The 22530-nt window shown below is 38.2% G+C and overlaps 1 protein-coding gene across 50 annotated transcripts in view; it reads right to left on the bottom strand.

Annotated features, from left to right (window-relative positions):
* Positions 1-22530, bottom strand: part of TRDN (triadin) — a 415031-nt gene that overhangs the window by 337655 nt on the left and 54846 nt on the right. For all 50 annotated transcript variants that reach the window (XM_059890081.1, XM_059890082.1, XM_059890083.1 and 47 more), the window contains exon 2: positions 21494-21703. In XM_059890081.1, the coding sequence (XP_059746064.1) occupies positions 21494-21703 (210 nt within the window). The remainder of the gene's footprint in view (positions 1-21493; positions 21704-22530) is intronic.

The following is a 22530-nucleotide window of genomic DNA, read 5'->3' as shown; positions in this document are numbered from 1 at the left end:
GAGCACAGAGCAGCATGGCAGTGCTCCACAAGTGTGCACTGCCATAAATATGACCCTGTGATCACTTAGTCCTTAAGTCCTCAAGGCCACATTGCCAGAGCCTGTGAAATCCAAACACTGCTTTCGTCAGGACTCAGGAAACAACCAGTGCTTGCCTCTTATCTCCCAGAAAATATTCACATCCAAATATTTGGATCTAATCTGAGCTAAGGATTTTTTAAGTGTCATAAACTCTACCTAAGTTAGAAAAAAATTCCACTTATATATATGCTGATGTGTATATCTTAAACACATTAGTACTCAGTATCAGTTCAGTCAGTTCAGTCGCTCAGTCATGTCCGACTCAAATATAAAATTCTTTTAACACAAATTATTTTGCATTTATTACATGAAATATCTTAAACGTAATATAATTAACGTTGCTGTTGTTTAGCCACAAAGTGGCATCCAGCTTTTTGCAACCCCGTGGACTGTAGGCCACAGGGTCCTCTGTCCGTGGAATCTCCCAGGCAAGAACAGGGTAGTGCGTTGCCATTTCCTTCCCCAGGGGATTCTCCCAACCCAAGGATCAAACCTGTGCCTCCTGCATTGGCATGTGGATTGTTTATTGCTGAGCCTCGAGGGAAGCCCCATAATTAACATAGTGCTGCCATTTATGGGCTTGCTATCTAGTTTTGATATGTGAGGGGTGTTATTTCATAATATATAGTGGTGATTCCAGACCTAAAGAAATTATTACATTTGAAATGTCTAGCCTCTCATTTTCTGCCATTAAGTGTTTCAACACTTCAGGCTCTGTTGGTGAAATTTTGACCAAGTTAAGAAAAATATTAGCAAATTATGCATCATTTAATATGCTATGAGTTACACAATAAGTTTTGCTTGATGTACTGAGTTTTTGTTCAGGTGTTTTTGTTTTTGTTCAGATGTTCAGTTTTTTTTCAGATGTTCAGTTTTTGTTCAATTTGTTCAGAATTCCCTAGAACTTTACCAGTGCAGAATAGAGCTATCGATGTGTTTTCCCATTCCCAAGCTCCCCATCAGCAGTAGAGGAAGGGAAACACAGGGAAGAAAAACAAGACAAAAAGATAAAATGATCTGAATGCTGTCAGAAAATAATGGTTGTCTGCCGTCTATGGGGTCGCACAGAGTCGGACACGACTGAAGTGACTTAGCAGCAGCAGCCACTGTGTTATCAGGCTTCTTATATGCAGAAATGTAACTGAGAAAACACAAATTCTTATTAAACAGTTGAGACTTGAGATTTCACATCATTCAGAATAGTCAACTATTTCCTAAGTCAAAATTCTGATTCAGCTTATTTTTAACCAGGACATATTAGAAACAAAAAGCACTCACAGTGAGTTTACTAGCCCTCTGACTCTTTGGGCCCCAGAGTCTCCAGCATTGCTGATACTAGGCACAGACATTTAAGAAATAATGAACAAAAACAGGTACTTTCACATCTACTAGAAAGGCTATTGGGCTTCCCTGGTGTCTCAGTGGTAAAGAACCTGCCTGTAATGCAGGAGAACTGGGTTGGATCCCCAGGTCAGGAAGACCCCTTGAGAAGGGAATAGCAACCCACTCCAGTATTCTTGCCTGGAGAAGTCCATGGACAGAGGAGCCTGGTGGGCCATGGCCCATGGGGTCACAAAGATTAAGACATGACTAAACACGAGTGACTAAACAGCAGCAGAAAGGTCACTGTCTTCATCAAAGTGATGATTACGCAAGACATTACATTGTAAGTGTTTTAGGTCCAGTGTGAAGTAACTTCCAATTTCTCACAGGTTAGACCAACAGCCTTGAATATATCTGGCTAAACTCAATCATGTCAGAACTGTCATCTTTAGCTGTTATCATCACAATGGAGACCCATTCAAGCTCTGACAGTCTTTTGCATTCCTTTTTTCTCCTGCAAGTTTATTGTTTTCATAGTCTCTATTTCATTTCAAATTGAAGATAATGCCAATACGAGAAATGAGAAGTAATACATCCAAGGAGGTCAAGAATTCAAGAAATGTTTGATACAGCAACATTATTCCTTCATATTTAACCTCTAAACTGTATTTACATCCTTGCAAATGAAGTTTGTCAAACTTACACTAATTGGAATTACAAAAATTTCCCATTACTTTCTCTTGAAAAATTCAGCAAATAACTATATATTTGTAAGACTGCTTCAGTTCTAGAGATAACACATGATATTTTAGTATCCAGTAAGCTACTTTGTTGTACCCAACATAGTGAAAAATTGTGGCCCTAAAATAGCTTTTCTAAAAATAGCTTTTCTATCCAAGAAATATTTTGAGAGGCCATTTTTTAATATCCTGTCTTTAAAACCACTTATAGTAGCACTTCAAAATGATTTACAGTGAAGAGTTAATAGGAGTGGATATGACTGATAAGGGTTTGAAAGAAGCAAAGGTAAAAATAATAATAAAATGGAGTGGAGGCCAAAGAAAATTAAATTCAGCTACTGTAGTACATGCTTTGGATTAAGTAACAGATTCTCACATGGACAAAAATATGAAATTTAATCTATGTTGCAATATTTCTTTGAAATTGAAAATATAGGTTAAAATGATTTTTGTATTAATTTACATTTTGTCATTAAGCAAAAAATATAAATATTAGATCAGTTCCTTTCTGAGAAGGAACTCAGGGTTGGCACTGCTGATAGAGAACCCACCTACCATAAGAGATGTAAGAGACCTGGGTTTGATCCCTGAGTGAGGAAGATTCCCTGGAGGAAGGCATGACAACCCACTCCAGTATTCTTGTCTGGAGAATCCTATGGACAGAGGAGCCTTGTGGGCTACAGTCCATACGGTCACACAGAGTTGGACATGACTAAAGTGACTTAGCATGCAGGAACACAATTAAGTCATGAGTAATTTGTGAGATGCTTCTATACAGCATCTTTCAGATGTTTTTGCAGAGAAAAGTATATGATGAAATCTCATTTTGATATGTTTAAATGATGTCTTTTACAAATGAGTACCACGACAATGCCATACTCAATAACAGATGTTGTATTTTAAAACTATAAAAACATTTTGAAAAGTTGTATGTAATCTCCTGCCCTGAATTACATAAATAATTTAACTTCAAAATCAAGTGTCTCTTGTATAGATTTTCCTTCCAATAGATTTTTAACACAGATCACATAGAGAGGTTGAAATTCCCTATAATCTTTTATCCTCACCCTCAATGAATAACCCTCAGAATATGGTGATATAAAAAGCTGGACTCATAAAATTCCTATGGTACTTCTAATGGTCGCCACACTAAGAATGATTTTTACTAATGCCTGTGGTGCTGGGGTCTGAAGAGGGAACAACAGGCACTTGGGAACAAAAAATGGGTGAAAAGTGAAGGAGGCAGTGGAATCTGGAGCCTGGGAAGGCTGAGAGAACACAATGGAAACCGCATCGGTCATATGACCTCCAAGCCTCCCTCTTCAAAAAGGAGAAGCTCTCACGCTTCTCATGGAGCTAACTATGCACCTCAGGCAGGACTGACGATGCCAAAAGGAGGCTCTGGCAGGAGCTGGGGCTGCTGCAGGAGGGGCCGTTTGTCACCACGCCAACAAGGTGAGCCGAGGGATCAGGGACAACAGACGTGTGCAGCTGCACATGGTCAGCTGCAGTGACCTTCCTGGTCCTGCTTGCCTCTGCCTCCCAAGTCTCCCGCACAATGATTCTTCGGGCTCACACAAGCCCACAACTATGCAGACGAGGGAATTCTGGAAGACACAGTCTTATCTTAGCCAAAGGGACTCAATACAAATTCACCACACCTAGCTTCGATAATTATCAACATTTTCACATTTATATATTTCTTCTCTCCCACCCTTTTCTTTTTTCTGGCTTACTAAATATTTTAAAGCAAATCTTAGATGCTTAAATTCTAAATCCAAGATCCATAAATACTTCAATAAACATGTCTTTTCCATCATTTGTCTGATTGTTTTTTGTTTGAGGTCAAAAAATTTCCAAAGTATGTTTTTATCTTTCTTTTGACAAAGTCTGGAATCAGCTACTTCTTGAAGGAGTCATGGTTCTTTTTATTGGGAAATAGTATTTTGAGACTAAAATTTGATCATCAGAGGTGCTCATTGCAGAGAAGGCAACGGCACCCCACTCGGAGAAGGCAATGGCACCCCACTCCAGTACTCTTGCCTGGAAAATCCCATGGATGGAGGAATCTGGTGGGCTGCAGTCCATGGGGTCGCTAAGAGTCGGACATGACTGAGAGACTTCACTTTCACTTTTGACTTTCGTGCATTGGAGGAGGAAATGACAACCCACTCCAGTGTTCTTGCCTGGAGAATCCCAGGGACGGGGGAGCCTGGTGGGCTGCTGTCCATGGGGTCGCACAGAGTCGAACACGACTGAAGCGACTTAGCAGTGGTGTTCATTGAGTTGGATTGTTGTGGCAAGAAATATTAAATTTCAAAAAAGGTTTGTGTTTACACTGATATTTCCAAGTAAAATCTGGAATTTTCACCCACCTTTTCAACTATGATACACTTCTCTTCTGTTGAAAATATTATTTCTTAATAATATCAATTGAATTAATTACTTCATTTTTTCTACAGTATACCAATAAGAATTTCAAATAAAATGACATCAATACTACTAATAACAATAAAAGCAGTGAATGGAGTTTCAGATCTCTTTTCGTTTCTTTTTGTACTTGAACTATACCACAATAAGGACAGAGAGTCTGAATTGTATGTTTTAAAGTTATTTGAAGTAATTCTTTTCTTTGGTTATACCAATAACTTCATATATAGTTAGATTCATTTGCTTCAGTGTGTTTTCAGATTTTTGGGCTTATTTAAATTATTTAAAATATAAAAAGACATTTATGAGTTCTCAAAGTCAAAATCCATTTAAGAGCACATCTTAAGAAAATTGGGGGACTTCCCTGATGGTCCAGTGGCCAAGACTCTGTGCTCCTAATGCAGGGGCCCCAGATTGAATCCTTTAGATCCCACATGCCGCAACTAAGACTGAGGATCTGGAGTGCTGCACAGACCCGGCGTCGTAGACAAATAGATAAATAAATAAATATTTTAAAAAGAAAGAAAGAGAAAATTGTGTTGCTATTCTGATCACTTGCTGTAGTGTCTTCTTCTTTTGACAGCTACCTAATTTTGTTAATTTTGACTTATCCTTTCATTATTTCATGTATTTCTTTCACATACATACTTATATGTAAAGGAATACATCTAAAATTATAAACAGGGGAATAATAAAATGAGATTTGCAATTTGCAGTAGTCTGGCCAAAGAATGAGCAAGGAGGCAGAGGTAAGATTAGAGGCAAAGAGAAAATATGAGGCTCCTCTAACTATCTGGGGGAAACTAAGGCAGGAGTTACAGAGACAAGGTCAGAGTAAGCAGAATCAAGAGACATTTAGAAAGTACAAACAATTCTTTTTGATCGCTTTTTGAACGAGTAGTGGGGAAAGAAGGGTGAGGAGTCTCATGATTCTAATTAAAGAAACAGGAAACTGGATTTGGAATCTAGGAGGCAGGCCTAGAAAGAAATACAATCAGCCCAGTGAGGAATTTTGAGTTTGATGCTCCGACTATCTTTCTAAAATTGGAGAGTGATTAGGGACAAAGATGTGAACTGGGAAGTTATTATGTGTGAAGGTCAGTTATAAGCAAACTTCTGAGCAAGTAGGTCAATTAAGAGGAAAATAAAAACACTGATGAGCTCTTTTTTTTTTTTTTTTCAAAATAAAAATCACTTACCTACTCCCATGGTGGGAAGAATGTATTTCTTAAAACTTATCTTGGATGCTTTAATTGTTTAGAACTGCATCACTGTTTTTGGCCTTTAATCTAATTATCTGACCATTTTAAGGAAGGGCTGATCCTGTTATTAGACTGAAAGTCATATATTAAAGATAAGCAAGCTAAATATGATGGCAATTTACTCATCACTTGTATGGGAAACTCAAAGTCATCACAGCAATGGAATAAGGTGGTATTGTCTAACAGGGGAAAGAAGCTGCTGCTGCTGCTGCTAAGTCGCTTCAGTCATGTCCGACTCTGTGCGACCCCATAGACGGCAGCCCACCAGGCTCCCCCGTCCCTGGGATTCTCCAGGCAAGAACACTGGAGTAGGTTGTCATTTCCTTCTCCAATGCATGAAAGTGAAAAGTGAAAGGGAAGTCGCTCAGTCGTGTCCGACCCTTAGCGACCCCATGGTCTTCAGCCTACCAGGCTCCTCCATCCATGGGATTTTCCAGGAAAGAGTACTGGAGTGGGGTGCCATTGCCTTCTCCGATACAATAAAAAAATAATACATTTAAATAAAAATAAAATAAAAAACAATTGGAAAAGAATAAAAATCATGAGAGGTCATGTTTTTAATAAGCAAGTGTCAGTCAACGGTTCTAGTACTGCAAGATTTAACTGAGATGAAGATAACTATGCTACTTGTTCTTTTGTTCATCTGTTCCATTTCTTTATTTAGAAATCGAGTGTATATTTGAAACATTTCAGCAGAGTGATAGAATCGTGTCAGATTATCTCTTAGAGGGGCTTGGCCACAGGGACAGAAACAAAAACGTTTGCATTTAGAGCTAAATAGGGATATAGGGAAGTGAGGGAAATTTGTCAGTTTTTTCAAGTTAGAAAACACATAAACATATGTAGAATGGAAAGAGGGGATACAGCAAAGACTGACGGTACAGGAATGAGATGTCATTTAAACCTAGAGACATTTAGATGTAGCAACATTGAAAACACACCTTCAAGAGGCCTTCTCCTATCATACCACACCCTCCCACACACATATTTCTTTAAGAGTAATAATCCCTTTTAAAAAGCAAGATCTTCCTGAAGCAGTAACTTGTACTTCTTTGTTAGAAAGCCATTAGACAGGTGGTTCTAAAACCATAGCAGCCTTTGTAAGCAAACAAAAACTAAAGCCTTTAAATGCCTCAAGGTTAAGATATCAAATCTAAGGACAACAAGTTGAAAGGAGTCAACTAGCCCTTCCCAAATAAGGCAAAGGCTTTGGCTGCAACCAATCAAATGACTTCCTTCCTTTGCTTCTGTCTCTTCTTCTAGGTGTGAAAGTGTTAGTCACTCAGTCCTGACTGACTGTGATCCCAAGGACTACAGCCTGCCAGGCTCCTCTGTCCATGGAATTCTCCAGGCAATAATACTGGAGCGGGTAGCCCTTCCCTTCTCCAGGGGATCTTCCTGACTCAGATATCAAACCCTGGTCTCCTGCCCTGCAGGCAGATTCTTTATAATTTCTGCTAGGTAGTACAGTGGTAGAGAATCGGCCTGACAATGCAGGGAATGCAGGAAATCTGGGTTCCATTCCTGGGTTAGGAAGATCCCCTGGAGTAGGAAATGGCAACCTGTTCCAGTATTCCTGCTGGGGAAATCCCATGGACAGAAGAGCCTGACTAGCTACAGTCTATGGGGTCATAAAGAGTCAGACACGACAGCATACAGCACACTTTTCGATAGAAGGTTTTTCCAAGGTCCTGTCAGCAGAGCACTGCTAACCACTCGTGGTTTGGTGCAGTCCGATATGAATCAGCTTTTGCTCATATTCTTAACATTTTGAGTTTGCCTTAGTTTATCTTTTAACATTCCTGATAACCACATATCCCCAAATCATTTTCTCTCCCTTTCTCTTTCCACCTCTCTCATCATCCTCTTCCTGTCTCTCTCTCCTCCCTCTGTGCTCTGGATACTGCCTGTATTAGATTGCAAAATCAGACTGCTCCATCTGATAGTGAGAATGATTTAAAAAATAAAGGGTGAACACAAAGCCCCTGAAGTGCATCAGATACTAAAAAATAAAACCCATTTGAGTTACAATTTTGAAAAAAAAAACAAAACAAAATACTTTCAGATGTAGATACTTAGATGCATTTAAAGCAAAGAAAAACTAGGATCCTGATTTACAAGCAATTTTAGTGAGTTCGTAAGGAGTACGTCAAAGCTATATATTGTCCTCCTGCTTATTTAAGTTATATGCAGAGTACATCATGCAAAATGCCAGGCTAGATGAAGCACAAGCTGGAATCAAGACTGCCGGGAAAAATATCAATAACCTCAGATACATAGATTACACTGCCATTATGGCAGAAAGTAAACTAAAGAGCCTCTTGATGAAAGTGAAAGAGGAGAGTGAAAAAGTTGCCTTAACACTCAATGTTCAGAAAACTAATATTAAGACATCCAGTTCCATCACTTCATAGCAAACAGATGGGGAAACAATGGAAACAGTGACAGACTTTATTTTCTTGGGCTCCAAAATCACTGCAGATGGTGACTGCAGCCATGAAATTAAGACACCTGCTCCTTGGAAGAAAAGCTATGACCAACATAGACAGCATATTAGAAAGCAGAGACATTACTTTGCTGAAAAAGGTCCATCTAGTTAAAGCTATGGTTTTTTTCCTGTAGTCGTGTATGGATGTGAGAATTGGACTACAAAGAAAGCTGAGTGCCGAAGAAATGATTCCTTTGAACTGTGGTGCTGAAGAAGACTCTTGAGAGTCCCTTGGACTGCAAGGAGATCCAACCAGTCTATCCTCAAGGAAATCAGTCCTGAATATTCAATGGAAGGACTGATGCTGAAGCTGAAACTCCAATACTTTTGGCCACCTGATGCGAAGAACTGACTCATTTGAAAAGACCCTGATGCTGGGAAAGACTCAAGTCAGGAGGAGAAGGGGGCGACAGAAGATGAGATGGTTGGATGGAATCACCGATTCAATGGACATGAGTTTGAGTAAGCTCCGCGAGTTGGTGATGGACAAGGAGGCTTGGCATGCTGCAGTCTATGGGGTTGCAAAGAGTCCCACAGGACTGAATGACTGAGCTGACTGACTTAGTGAGTGCATTGTTTTATTGACTGCCTGAGGAAATGACTGACTTCTTCTAATCTACATCTGAATAGTCAGAGGCTCCGATTCTTGCCATTCAACATCGGAGGCGTGTGCATTTTCCTTCTGATTTTTAACATTTTTGCAATTGAAATTTTCCCACACTCATCTTCACTATTAACCAACTTCAATATTTTAAAAATGTACGCTTGTGTGGAAACTTAATAACATTAAAAACAAGCAACTTTAGTTTAAATCGTGTGATTATGTGGGTGTTAAACAGTTTCACAGCATGTTTCTAAGTTGTCCTTCACTGTACCTCAACTGTTACTTTTTGAGGCAGTAAGAAGCATTAATGCAAATAAATGTACATTTCACCTTTCTTTCTCAATATGACCCCAATCAACCAACTTTTTACTGGCAAAATTGCGTTGCAGATGTTTAAGCCTGGAATATTTCCAGCTAGCTGGAGCTAGATCCATGTCATTTTATATCCAAGGGCATTTTATATCCTGAAATAAAAGTCACAAACAACTTTTGGCTGTTGTTTTTTATTCTTATCAAGCATCTATAGAAAAATTTAAGAGTCTTATTATACTTTTATTAATAAGCATGGTGTGGATGTTATTACATCAATTGAAAAAATTAACTTTCCTCCTCTTAGAAAAGTATATTATAGCTGAAATATAAATACAATCCCAATGTTACATGAATTAATAAGGAATGAGAAAGCAAGTTTTCTGTAGATTTATATTAGTAGATTTCTACAGATTTTTTTTTCCCAAGCTATAGAATTAATTTTCTGGTAGCAGAAGAAGAGTTAAAATATCATAGTACTCCAGTTAGATGACTTACTTGGATCAGTATGTTATAAACTTAGCAGACCAGTGAAGAAGAAAGATATTAAATTTGAGGTTAATATAGCAATTAGCATATTCTGACTAATTATTTAATAAACATGTATTTCATCAAGTTAAGATTTGGTTTGAGAAACTCTTGATTATATTATATATTCTCTTTAGCTATTCTATCACTATGTTAGCCACAGAAATCATTTTAAAGTTATTTTCACCACATTACAATGTAGCATGTAGGGTCATGAATTATGTACTTACTATATATCATAGAAAAATAACAAACTATTTCAGAAAGGCTGGAACATTCCCTCAGTGTGAAAATAAAATAGAATACTTTAATCATTGTATTTCTATTGTATAACTGGGAAAATCTATGTATATTCAAATGATATTTAAAATTGGAAAGCATGTAGTCAATCCATCTTTTTGAAATATGCCTATTCATCTTTCTGAAACACTGAATAGCCTTAAAGTCATGAAGAATAAATTAAAATAATACTAACTACAATTTATCTAACAATTACTATGTGCCATTCAAAATTCCAAGTGTCTTGTATATATTACCTCATTCAGTGTTCACGGAACCACATGAAGCAGATACTATCACTGCCTACAGAGAATGGAACTGAGGCACAGAAAGTCATGTTTCCATGGTTACACAGCTACTAACTGGAGTGAGGGCTGCAATCCAGAGCCTGCACTCCACTACTTCACTCGGGGCTTGAGGTCCATGTGTTCTTTTATTATTGCTGTCTTGTGTTTTTGCTTGTTTGCTTGCTATGTATGCTTAGCAAATAACTCCTGTTAAGCTCATACAAATTGTACCAAACAGTATGTGGCAGGCAGTCAGCAGGCTAACAAGAATAGTAAGATAAATGAGACAATCTTTTCTTTGAGATGCTTAAGTTTCAATCAGGGAGACAGAAGTTTAAAAAGTGAATCCTAACACTTTCAAAGTCATCATAAGGAACAACTATGCTCATTACTCAGCATTCAGAGTGTAAAAAATGCTACCACATTTTCCTTTATTTATTTACTTATATATTCATGCTTTCATCTTAGCATTCATTCAGATATTTATTGAGCTCACAGTGCTAAACACTTCTAAGTACTAGAAAAATCAAGCAGATAAAACAGTCAGTCACTTTCCTTGCAAAACTAACAGATAAGTGGAGAAGAGAGATATTAAATAAATAATCACACACAATCAAAGATACATACAACTTGTAATAAGTGCTGTGGGTAAAGAGTAAATGATATAATGGGGAATTAGGATAGAGTACCTTGATTTACATTCAAAGTTCAGAAAAGGTTTCTCTAAGGAAGCGAATCCAAGCGCAGCATGGAAAGATATTTAATAGTTGGACCATTGAAAAGTGGGTATTAACATTTGATATGATTTATAATTGTATCCAACTAGATGCATTTATAAATATAAACTATCATTTGCCAAGGTTCAAATGAATGGAATAGAGCATTGGTATCAAATTTGGGGGTTTTTGACCTTGAAAACTGCCACCAGCAAAAACCTGGAGCCCAACATCGAATTGCTAACTTTTTATTTTGTAAGAAAATGTCATTTAAAAAACTGTAACAGAAAGAGTATCTGCCACTATCATCATTTCAAAATAAAATTTTCAGACCAAAAATGTATAAGTAATAGAAATAAGGACACATCTTTAAAGTGGATAAATTCTTCTTTATCTTTTTCTTCATTTCATGAAGAATCAACAAAACTTGATTAGGATCTGGGAACCACTGGACTACAAAAACTGCTATCTCCTTAAGGTGTTTAAGAGCAGATTGCAATTAAGTAATGAAATGTATCCTTTTAGATATGGTGACCAAGAGGACTAAATAAGCCTGGGACACTGAACAGAAAATGTGGGGTTGGAGATAAGACTTGAATCAGAATAAGAAGCACACAAAATGTCAACTATTCTTGAAAACTCAGTACACAGGAGAACTGGTGAAGTCTTAAAATGTTGCATTTAGTGTTCCAGTTTTCCAAGTCTCCTGAAATGTAATAACAAATTCATATATATACAGTCACACAGTCATTTCTATACACACACACACAGACACACATATACATGTATACATAACTATTAAATGTTAAATTTAAACATTCTGATTGACTTTGGGTCTTCCCTCAGTCATTTTGCTCATCTAAACTCATACCCTGACAAGCAGTGCACCTGTGTTACTGGGCTAAGTGCCAGGGGAAGAAAAATCAGGGAAATTAATTTTCAAGAGCAGTAGATAAATGGCACACCTCATTAGAAAATCTATTTAAAAGGCACATCAGGAGATGTCTGCAAGACTTTCATAAGAAATTGATGCTTCTTACCATCATATTCTGGCTGGCTCTCTTCTCAGATTACTGATCTTACTTCCTGGTAATAAGATTCAAATTCAAGTTACATTTAATGAGTGCTTCCTATGTGCCAAGCAGGTATGTTTTACATAGATTATCTTCTCTATTTTTTCAAAATTGTTTTGAAATATTTTGTGGAATGCCTGCAAAAAATTACTTTATGTGCTTTGAGACCCCCCGGATATAGCCACACAATGATTTTCCCTTCTTATGCATGAAGATGCTAATAAATTATGACCCTTGTTCTTAAGTTAAGAAAAGCCACAAATCACTACAATTTATTCCTGTACATTCTGACCTAGAGGAAGATCATTAACATCCACAAAGGCCTCTAAGTTTGTAGTCATTTCTTTAGCAATACTACTTGCTTGCATTTATTGTTTAGAGAGAAAGTTGTATCTGTAAATAAGACAAAGAAGTCTATAAGGAGTATCAACAAAGACCACAAATTCTGATACTGAGTCATTAAATTATCAGGACACCCCTCTGTTTTCTGGAAGGACCTCCTGGCTGAGTCTACAGAAGCTTGGGGGCAAGGCCTCTAGCAGCCTTGTGATCTCCATTCCACTCTCGCAGGTGTCCTATTCTGGATGATATAGTCATCCTATGGTGTGGCTTCGTGTGCTCTCTAATCTCTAACTAGAACTATGTTTCCCAGGATTCCCTTATATGAATGTTCCAGGTAACTGTTGTGTGTGAGAGAAATTTATAGGAGCTGTGGAAGACAAAATAGAAGTAATAACCACTGTTTATTCTCTGAAGGTTGGTGTAGAGCAGGCTTTGTCACCTCTCATGCAATGCACATTACGACAAACACACAGGCTGATCTTGACCCGTGATAGCAGTGGACTGCATCTCTTTGAGTTCCCACTGGATTTCCTCCTTCAGCATCTCGAAACCCTGGTGTAAGGCTCGTGTGTTCCCAAGGTGGAAGGCACCAGCTTATATTGAAGCTCACCCACATCATCATAATTAGAAGTGGTAAGAATCAAACGAGGGTTCCATTCGTTCTTAGTCTCCCCTTTCTATTTCCATCTGTCCTTTTCAGTGAAGGAGTTCAGGATATGCTACCCTAACCTGTGGCTCCATAGCATACCAAGCTGGAAGAATTAGAGAAAGAGCATGTGCAAGAATTTTCTGATCTTCCTCTGAAGCAGGTCATAAACCCTTGTGTGAGAGGGCACCCACTATGCCCAGAGGAAAGTAATGTCCTTGTCCCCAAAAGTCCAGAGGAATCTGAATGAACAAGCCTCACTGTGTCCTCCAGCTCGCTATAGTTAGCTCAGACCCTTTTTGGTCCTGTCACATTTTTTTACAATTTTTCATCAAAGCAACCACTAAAATGCTCAAGTCTAACTGCCTCTTAAGGTCTTCATTTCCTTATGAAGGGCTCCTATGTCACATAAAACTTATATTAAATAAATCTGAATGCCTTTCTCTTGTTAATTTGTCTTTTGCTAGAGGGGCCCTAGCCAAGAATTTAGAAAGAGAAAATAAACAGTTATATTTCTCTTCTACCCTGTCTTCAACTCTGTCGACTTCTGACCCTGTACCAGATAAATTACAACAGCCTCATCTAGACTGCTTAATCAGCTTCCAAGAATGTCCAAGTCACACAAAATAAATTCCCTATTTTACATTACTTATAGATGGTCAACACCGAAATCAGATTGTTATATTCTTTGCAGCCAAAGATGGAGAAGCTCTATACAGTCAGCAAAAACAAGACCAGGAGCTGACTGTGGATCAGATCATGAACTCCTTATTGCCAACTTCAGACTTAAATTGAAGAAAGTAGGGAAAACAACTAGACCATCCAGGTATGACCTAAATCAAATCCCTTATGATTATACAGTGGAAGTGAGAAATAGATTTAAGGGCCTAGATCTGATAGATAGAGTGCCTGATGAACTTTGGAATGAGGTTCGTGACATTGTACAGGAGACAGGGATCAAGACCATCCCCATGGAAAAGAAATGCAAAAAAGCAAAATGGATATCTGGAGAGGCCTTACAAATAGCTGTGAAAAGAAAAGAAGCGAAAAACAAAGGAGAAAAGGAAAGATAAGCATCTGAATGCAGAGTTCCAAAGAATAGCAAGAAGAGATAAGAAAGCCTTCCTCAGCGATCAATGCAAAGAAATAGAGGAAAACAACAGAATGGGAAAGACTGGGGATCTCTTCAAGAAAATCAGAGATACCAAAGGAACATTTCATGCAAAGATGGGCTCAATAAAGGATACAAATGGTATGGACCTAACAGAAGCAGAGATATTAAGAACAGGTGGCAAGAATACACAGAAGAACTGTACATAAAAGATCTTCATGACCCACATAATCATGATGGTGTGATCACTCACCTAGAGCCAGACATCCTGGAATGTGAAGTCAAGTGGGCCTTAGAAACCATCACTACGAACAAAGCTAGTGGAGGTGATAGAATTCCAGTTGAGCTATTCCAAATCCTGAGAGATGATGCTGTGAAAGGGCTGCACTCAATATGCCAGCAAATTTGGAAAACTCAGCAGTGGCCACAGGACTGGAAAAGGTCAGTTTTCATTCCAATCCCAAAGGAAGTTAATGCCAAAGAATGCTCAAACTACTGCACAATGGCACTCATCTCACATGCTAGTAAAGTAATGCTCAAAATTCTCCAAGCCAGGCTTCAGCAATATGTGAACCGTGAACTTCCTGATGTTCAAGCTGGTTTTAGAAAAGGCAGAGGAACCAGAGATCAAATTGCCAACATCCGCTGGATCATGGAAAAAGCAAGAGAGTTCCAGAAAAACATCTATTTCTGCTTTATTGACTATGCCAAAGCCTTTGACTGTGTGGATCACAATAAACTGTGGAAAATTCTGACAGAGATGGGAATACCAGACCACCTGACCTGCCTCTTGAGAAATCCATATGCAGGTCAGGAAGCAACAGTTAGAACTGGACATGGAACAACAGACTGGTTCCAAATAGTTTCCTATTTGGAGTTCGTCAAGGCTGTGTATTGTCACCCTGTTTATTTAACTTCTATGCAGAGTACATCATGAGAAACGCTGGACTGGAAGAAACACAAGCTGGTATCAAGATTGCCGGGAGAAATACCAATCATCTCAGATATGCAGATGACACCACCCTTATGGCAGAAAGTGAAGAGGAACTCAAAAGCCTCTTGATGAAAGTGAAAGTGGAGAGTGAAAAATTTGCCTTAAAGCTCAACATTCAGAAAACGAAGATCATGGCATCTGGTCCCATCACTTCATGGGAAATAGATGGGGAAACAGTGGAAACAGTGTCAGACTTTATTTTTCTGGGCTCCAAAATCACTGCAGATGGTGACTGCAGCCATGAAATTAAAAGACACTTGCTCCTTGGAAGGAAAGTTATGACAAACCTAGATAGCATATTCAAAAGCAGAGACATTGCCAACAAAGGTGCATCTAGTCAAGGCTATGGTTTTTCCTGTGGTCATGTATGGATGTGAGAGTTGGACTGTGAAGAAGGCTGAGAGCCAAAGAATTGATGCTTTTGAAGTGTGGTGTTGGAGAAGACTCTTGAGAATCCCTTGGACTGCAAGGAGATCCAACCAGTCCATTCTGAAGGAGATCAGCCCCGGGATTTCTTTGGAAGGAATGATGCTAAAGCTGAAACTCCAGTACTTTGGCCACCTTATGCGAAGAGTTGACTCATTGGAAAAGACTCTGATGCTGGGAGGGATTGGGGGCAGGAGGAGAAGGGGACGACAGAGAATGAGATGGCTGGATGGCATCACTGACTCGATGGATGTGAGTCTGAGTGAACTCCGGGAGTTGGTGATGGACAGGGAGGCCTGGCGTGCTGTGATTCATGGGGTCGCAAAGAGTCAGACATGACTGAGCGACTGATCTGATCTGATCTGATCTGATAGTGACTCTACTCTGATCAAAGTAGACAAGAGTATTACTGGAATAGTATTTCGACATTGCATTTAGTAAGAAATGAAGGGTAGGTGAAATCTCTTATCTAGTATCTGATTTTGTTGCCCTAAAATTTGTCCTATTTGAAGAGATGAAGCAAAGTCACAAATTTTTCAGACCAGGAATCCAGGTGTCATCCCTAGTTTACAGACAAGAAAAGGTAACCACCTAGTAATGCTAACTTGTAGGCTATAGAGATATAAGTGAACCCAGTCTTTTGAATTAAGCACATATTAAAAGTTACTTCTACTAGTGCTTCACAAGTAGATTATATACAGATCAACCAAATCAAATTCAGAGAATAGCGAATTGAGAAGATTGTCCAGATGAGAATCATTCTTCCCAATCCAGTACTTGCTTATGAAAACAGATTTTCATTTCTCTGTAAACATTTTTTAATATATTGGAGTTGCTTATCTACTTTTCTCAAGTGCCAGAGCCCAAGGACAGTAAACCTGCCTGGTCTTCAGAACTATTTCTGATATGCTTTCTTCTACCACCAACCTTGTTTTTAAACATTAACAATACATATTTCAAAGACTACTATGCAGTACAGAAGCCCCATCATAGTAATAATATTTATCCCTAGTAAATGTTTGAGAGGCACCAATTAAAAATAGCATTAGAAACATAAGAGAATCATTTATATTTGAAACTCTCAATGAAGTGAATGTTTTTTCTGCAAAAATGTTGTTGTTGTAAAAACAACATTAAAGAGAGGTTGAAAACATAATAAATGGAGAAAATAAACCAGAATTTTAATATAAGTGTATGTATACTATCCAACCAGTGGTTAATATGAGTTAGAAGTTTTATGCTGTAATTATACAATGTCCTTGAACTTATACTCTTTTGGTTCTAGAAATTATTCAAATTTTAATTAGCAAAAAGTATTTGAATTTCTTATTTGAAGAATTATATATATATATCTCATTGAGAATTTTAGTTTTGAGATTTTTAAGATATCAAATTCATTAGAGAATATTTATTTTCCTAGATATGGCCCCATGATACCAGCCATTCCAATACACCAACTTTCTCTTTGCACCTGTCTCTCTTTTTCAAGTAAGAGAATTGAATGCTACTTCTTTAGATTTAAGTATTCATCCAAAAATACATAACTTGGCAATATAACTTTCTGACAATATAATACGTGGTAGCCAACCACCACCTTGGCCCCAGTGATTTTTGCCTATGGGCACTCATACCACTGTGCAGTCTCTTCCAACACTGAGTAGGATGAACTGTGTGACCAAAAGGATTTTACAGAAATGGCAGTGTGTCATTTGCAAGTGTAGGCTATAAAGGGCATTGTGACTTCTGTCTTGCTCTTTCTTGGATCACTCAGTCTAGAGACACCAGGTGCCATGTTCTGAGGACAAACCGGCATTAACTTGACAGCCAAGTGAGTGAGACATCTTGCCAATGACTCCGCAACCCCAGAAAAATTTTCAGATGTCTGCGACCCCAGCCAGTGTTTTCATGGCAACCTCAAGATATACCCTATACCAGAACCACCCACCTAAGCCATCCCCAAATTCCTGACCCACAGACACTGTGTAAAGCGATAGTTATTTATTATTCTTTAAACCTCTTACTTTTAAGGTAATTTACTATGCAGCCGTAGATGACTATTACAAAATATGAAAAGTATCATTTCATCTTATAAACATATTCAATTTTCTTATTCTAATTTTGTTAAATTTGTAGCCCACTAGGCTCCTCTGTCCATGGGTTCTCCAGGCAAGAATACTAGGGTGGGTTGCCATTTCCTTCTCCAGGGCATTTTCCCTGACCCAGGGATCAAACCCAGGTCTCCTGCATTGCAGGCAGATTCTTTACCATCTGAGCTATAGGGAAGTCCCAAAATTTGAAGAAGAAAATGGCAACCCACTCCAGTATTCTTGCCTAGAAAATTCCACCGACAGAGGAGCCTGGTGGGCTATAGTCCATGGGGTGGCAATATGACTGAGTGACTAACACACATATAATTTTGTCAAATTAAAATTACTTAAAAATTAAATTACTTATTAATTTTTTAAGTTGCTCAGAAGCTGGGTGAAATAAAATTTTTATGATAAATATTTGTTTCTTCATTATTATGGAATTATTTCAAAATCAAAATATCAGCATTATTCATTCCTTTAAGCAATATACAGCAAAACATATGCTACATGACAGATACTCATGTACAGAGATGAATAAGAGAGTTTCTTCCTTGAATAAGTTTAAGTTTCTGAATGAGATGGACAAGTAAACAGATACTAATAATACAATGTGATAGCTGCTGATAATACTGGTGCCCATAAGGGACTAAGAAAAGGAAAGCATGGCACAGCGAGTGTTTCCTAGGAAATCTGGAAACATTTAGCAAAAAAGGGATGAATCCATCCTTCAAGAAAAGAGGAATGAATCTCTCACTAGTGGTATTAAAATGTACACAGTACTTTGTGATAAACCGGGTTCTGTTCTGAACACTCCACAAATAAATTCATTTATATGATTTCCTTAATAATCTTATTGCATGGGTACTAATATTATCCCCACTGTTTAAATGATGAAACAGAAGCAAAGAAATTCCAAGCAACTTTTCTCACAACAGCTAGAAAGTTCCAAGATCTGGATTTATTAATAATAGAGAGGAAAAATCCAGTACCAGAGTAAACATTCGTGGCCTCTTTCGTACACTTTCTGCTATATTGGACCATGGCATGGGGAAAGGACAGCACGAGCGGAGGCGGGGAGCAGTGAGAGTGTATGTGCTCCTAGGGAAAGAAAAACAGGTGAGAGCAGTGGGAGGTAGCATGGGGCACATGAGCGGAATCACAAGATGAACATAAAGGGCCGAGCCAAGGACTTGAATTTCATGCCAGGGGAGCTGTACTTGGCAAAAATACGTGATGAAACTTATGTTTTATGAAGATACCTTAAGGGCAATGTTAAAAGGGAGAGACTGGATGAGGCAGGCAAGAAGAAAGTGCACTAGCACCCTTGAACGACAATCAAGGTCTAAAGTGTCGTAATGGAGACCGTGGTCATACGAGGAGGAAGCAAATTTATGAGGGGTACGAAGGCTGGCTGGCACACAGTATGGTAATTGATCAGGTGCCCAGAAGATTTAAAAGATGACTTGCAGGTTTCTTTTTGCAGGGAATGGAGAGATGGTTAGGTCATTAATAAATATAGAGAACTGGAGGAAGAGTCTTCACAAAGAAGATGTACTTAATAAGCACTTCCTGAAAGAAGAAATGAAGTAGTAGGAATACAGAGGTTATTTTTTGCCAATCAAATGTGATACCAGTAACAGAGGCATTATCCATAGTTTCTCATTACAGTAGTCCAAGGAAGCTCTACTGTGGACTGTAAGTGTGTCTTGCATTCAAATAATCTAACCTGAAAGTCTAATTATATGTAGCTGCTCATTTTATCAAATAATTAAAGACAAACTCAACAGTAATTTCTTTAGTACACTTATTAAAATAGTAACTTTACAAATATTAGATTTACATGCAATTCTAAAATACATCTACTATAAAAATTGAAGAACTATATTTTATGACCATATTTGGTTCTAAAATTTGAATGAATGAAATTCTTATAAAGAATGGATGAAATATCACATTCAATTAGGCTCAAGGGAAATGAAATCTCCTAGAGGAATGTAACCAACTGATTTTCACTTAAAATTCTAGGTCATATTTTATATTATTCACATTTTTAACAGTATATTCTTTTAAGAGGCTGCCTTATACACAGTATCAAAACAACTGCCTATTTAAAGCAGATGCTCATGGCTCTATATAAACAGCCCTTTTGCTCTGGTTGACATCGTGGGATTTGTCTCTCTGTTGTATGATGCTCATGCTCACTTTAGCCCACCACAATAGTATGGGGGCAGTTGACTCAGTCACACCTCCATGTCAATAAACCCAACCATACATTTTTATGACTTCCCCTTACTCCTACTAGCATTTCTTTTAACTTAGCCATTTCTTGGCACATATAGTAGATACTTGATGATAATAACTGTTGAATAAGCAAAATACCATAATGAGAAATAGAGGATCTCTTACTGTATAGAATGCAACATAACAGTTTCTGTGCTCTACTGAATCCACTCCTACTACAGAAAGAACAGGTGGGTTGGGTGGTGCTCAGTGCAAATATGAATGAGCACATTAAGAGGTTGATGAAATGTTTTTGCTTATGATACAAAGACATAAGCATAAACTCATTCATCTATTCATTTAATACTTACAGAGCACCTGACTGATTCCTTCCCTCAAGGAACTCAGTCAATAGAGCATGGCAGATGTGGAAATAAACAAATATAATTTAAAAAATACAAAAAGACCTTGAACAAAGAGATGAACAACATACTCAGACACTGAATAGGCCACAGTGAAAATCTAAATTTCATTACTTGTGATCTTCCTGCAGGTGTATGTGCTAAGTCACTTTAATTGTGTCTGACTCTATGCGATCCTATGACTATAGCCAGCCAGGTGCCTCTGTCCATGGGATTCTCCAGGCGAGAATACTAGAGTAGGTTGCCATGCACTCCTCCAGAGGATCTTCCCAACCCAGGGACTGAACCCATGTCTCCTACATTGGCAGGTGGGTACTTTACTATTAGCACCACCTGGGAAGCTCTGTGCTATACCTATCTCACTTCAAATTATAAAAACACATGGTTGGTCATAGTATCTCATTACAAATAATTAGAAAACTCAAAATAGGGGGTTCCAGTGGGAGGAGCAAGGGCTTCTCAGGTGGCTCATTGGTAAAGAATTCACCTGCCAATGCAGAAGACATAGGAGATGTGGGTGCAATCCCTGGTTGGGAAGATCCCCTGGAGGAGGGCATGGCAACCCACTCCACTACTTTTGCTTGTCCATGGGGTCACAATGAGTCCTACATGACTGAGTGACTGGCTATTCATTCAATGGGAGGAGCAAAGAGAATATCTGGGAAGGAAGCTTGGAACCAGATGGTGAGGGGACTTACACAATTTTCCATTTATCCAAAAGTGCTTTATTTCGTTTGGTTTAGTTTTATGTTACCCCTTACACTTTATTCCTTTATAAAGGAGTACTAATCAAGTATAAGATCTACAAATTATCCTTTATTATTGGTTGATAAAATCCCTATTCCCAAACCAAATATCCACCACCACCATGCTTTGGGATCATTAACCTCATGGGACTATAGCATTCAGCTTTTACTCAGCTCTTCAAATAAGGCTGCATTTGAAATCTATAAGGAAAACAGACAAAGAGAAGAAGGAAAGGTGAAGATGGGAACTAGCCCTCAGTGGCCTTCAAGCATGTTTGTAGTAGGACGCTTTATTTGCGGGGCAAAGAGAAACAAAGCTAGAGCTGGAGAAAACACCGCTTCTTTTCATGTAAGAGCCAAGCTTCATGGACCTTACCTGATAAGTTTTTGTAATCCACTAAGTCAAACATAACAACGGCCACAGCTGACCATGTGATGATGAGAGCGATGACCAGAAGCCAGGCTGCTGGGGAGCTGAATGTCGTCACTAGGTCCTCTGTGACTGTCCTCTTCAGCACTTTTCCAGAGGCCTTGGGCACAGATCCATTCTTGCTGTCTATCACAGTCGTGGTTGTAGATGCATTTCCTAATCAAACATTTGAGAAAGGAGAATTACGGTTTAGGATTTCACATCAAATATTGATGACAAAAAAACCCTCACAAATCACAGACTTATATAAGTACATATAGCTCTTTTACCGCACTTTCTACGGCAGAGTACACCTCCTTAGTGGTAGGGCCAAACTCCCTGTCCATTACCGCATTTTTACTTCCTCAGCATTTACCCTGCACTCTGATACCCATAGGCCCTCATAATCGGCATTCCTAGTCTCCTAAGTTCCATAAATACTGCCACCCAGGCCATAAACCTTGGCATCGCCTTCAATCATTTTTACATCTCCCTTACCACCGCCTTTATTCACTACCATCAAGGGCAATGGCTTTTCTGGTCAAGTTGCTTTTTAATACCTTTTTCACTTATTTAGGTTCATACGTCAGGTCTAAATGCAAGCAAAACATCTCCTCTGGGAGAGAAACAAAATCAGGGATAAAATAGTTCAAATGGATGAAATTCCTTTTGGATATCCTGGTTTAACAGCGTAACTGACCCTCTATTGATGTCATTCATTTTTATTTGTGAAAGGGGCACAGAAAATCTAAGAGATTAATGTTGGAAAAATCTTATTATATCCAAAACCTTTTTATATTTGCTTTTAAAAGTCTACACATTTATGACTGAAAATTCAAAACTATAAAAAATAGCAAAATACATAAATAGATAATTATTTAGACTCTTTATTAAGTAATAGTTGATTTATTTGTGTTCTCAGCACCTCAAAACAACTGTTGACATATTGTTCTAATTACACCTGCTTTTTGGCATATGCAAATAAATACATAAACGTGATTTTA

Source organism: Bos taurus, chromosome 9 (assembly GCF_002263795.3).
Source record: "Bos taurus isolate L1 Dominette 01449 registration number 42190680 breed Hereford chromosome 9, ARS-UCD2.0, whole genome shotgun sequence".
Taxonomy (NCBI): Eukaryota; Metazoa; Chordata; class Mammalia; order Artiodactyla; family Bovidae; genus Bos; species Bos taurus.
Note: the sequence above shows the minus strand (reverse complement) of the source record. Positions and strands in the feature narration are given on the sequence as shown.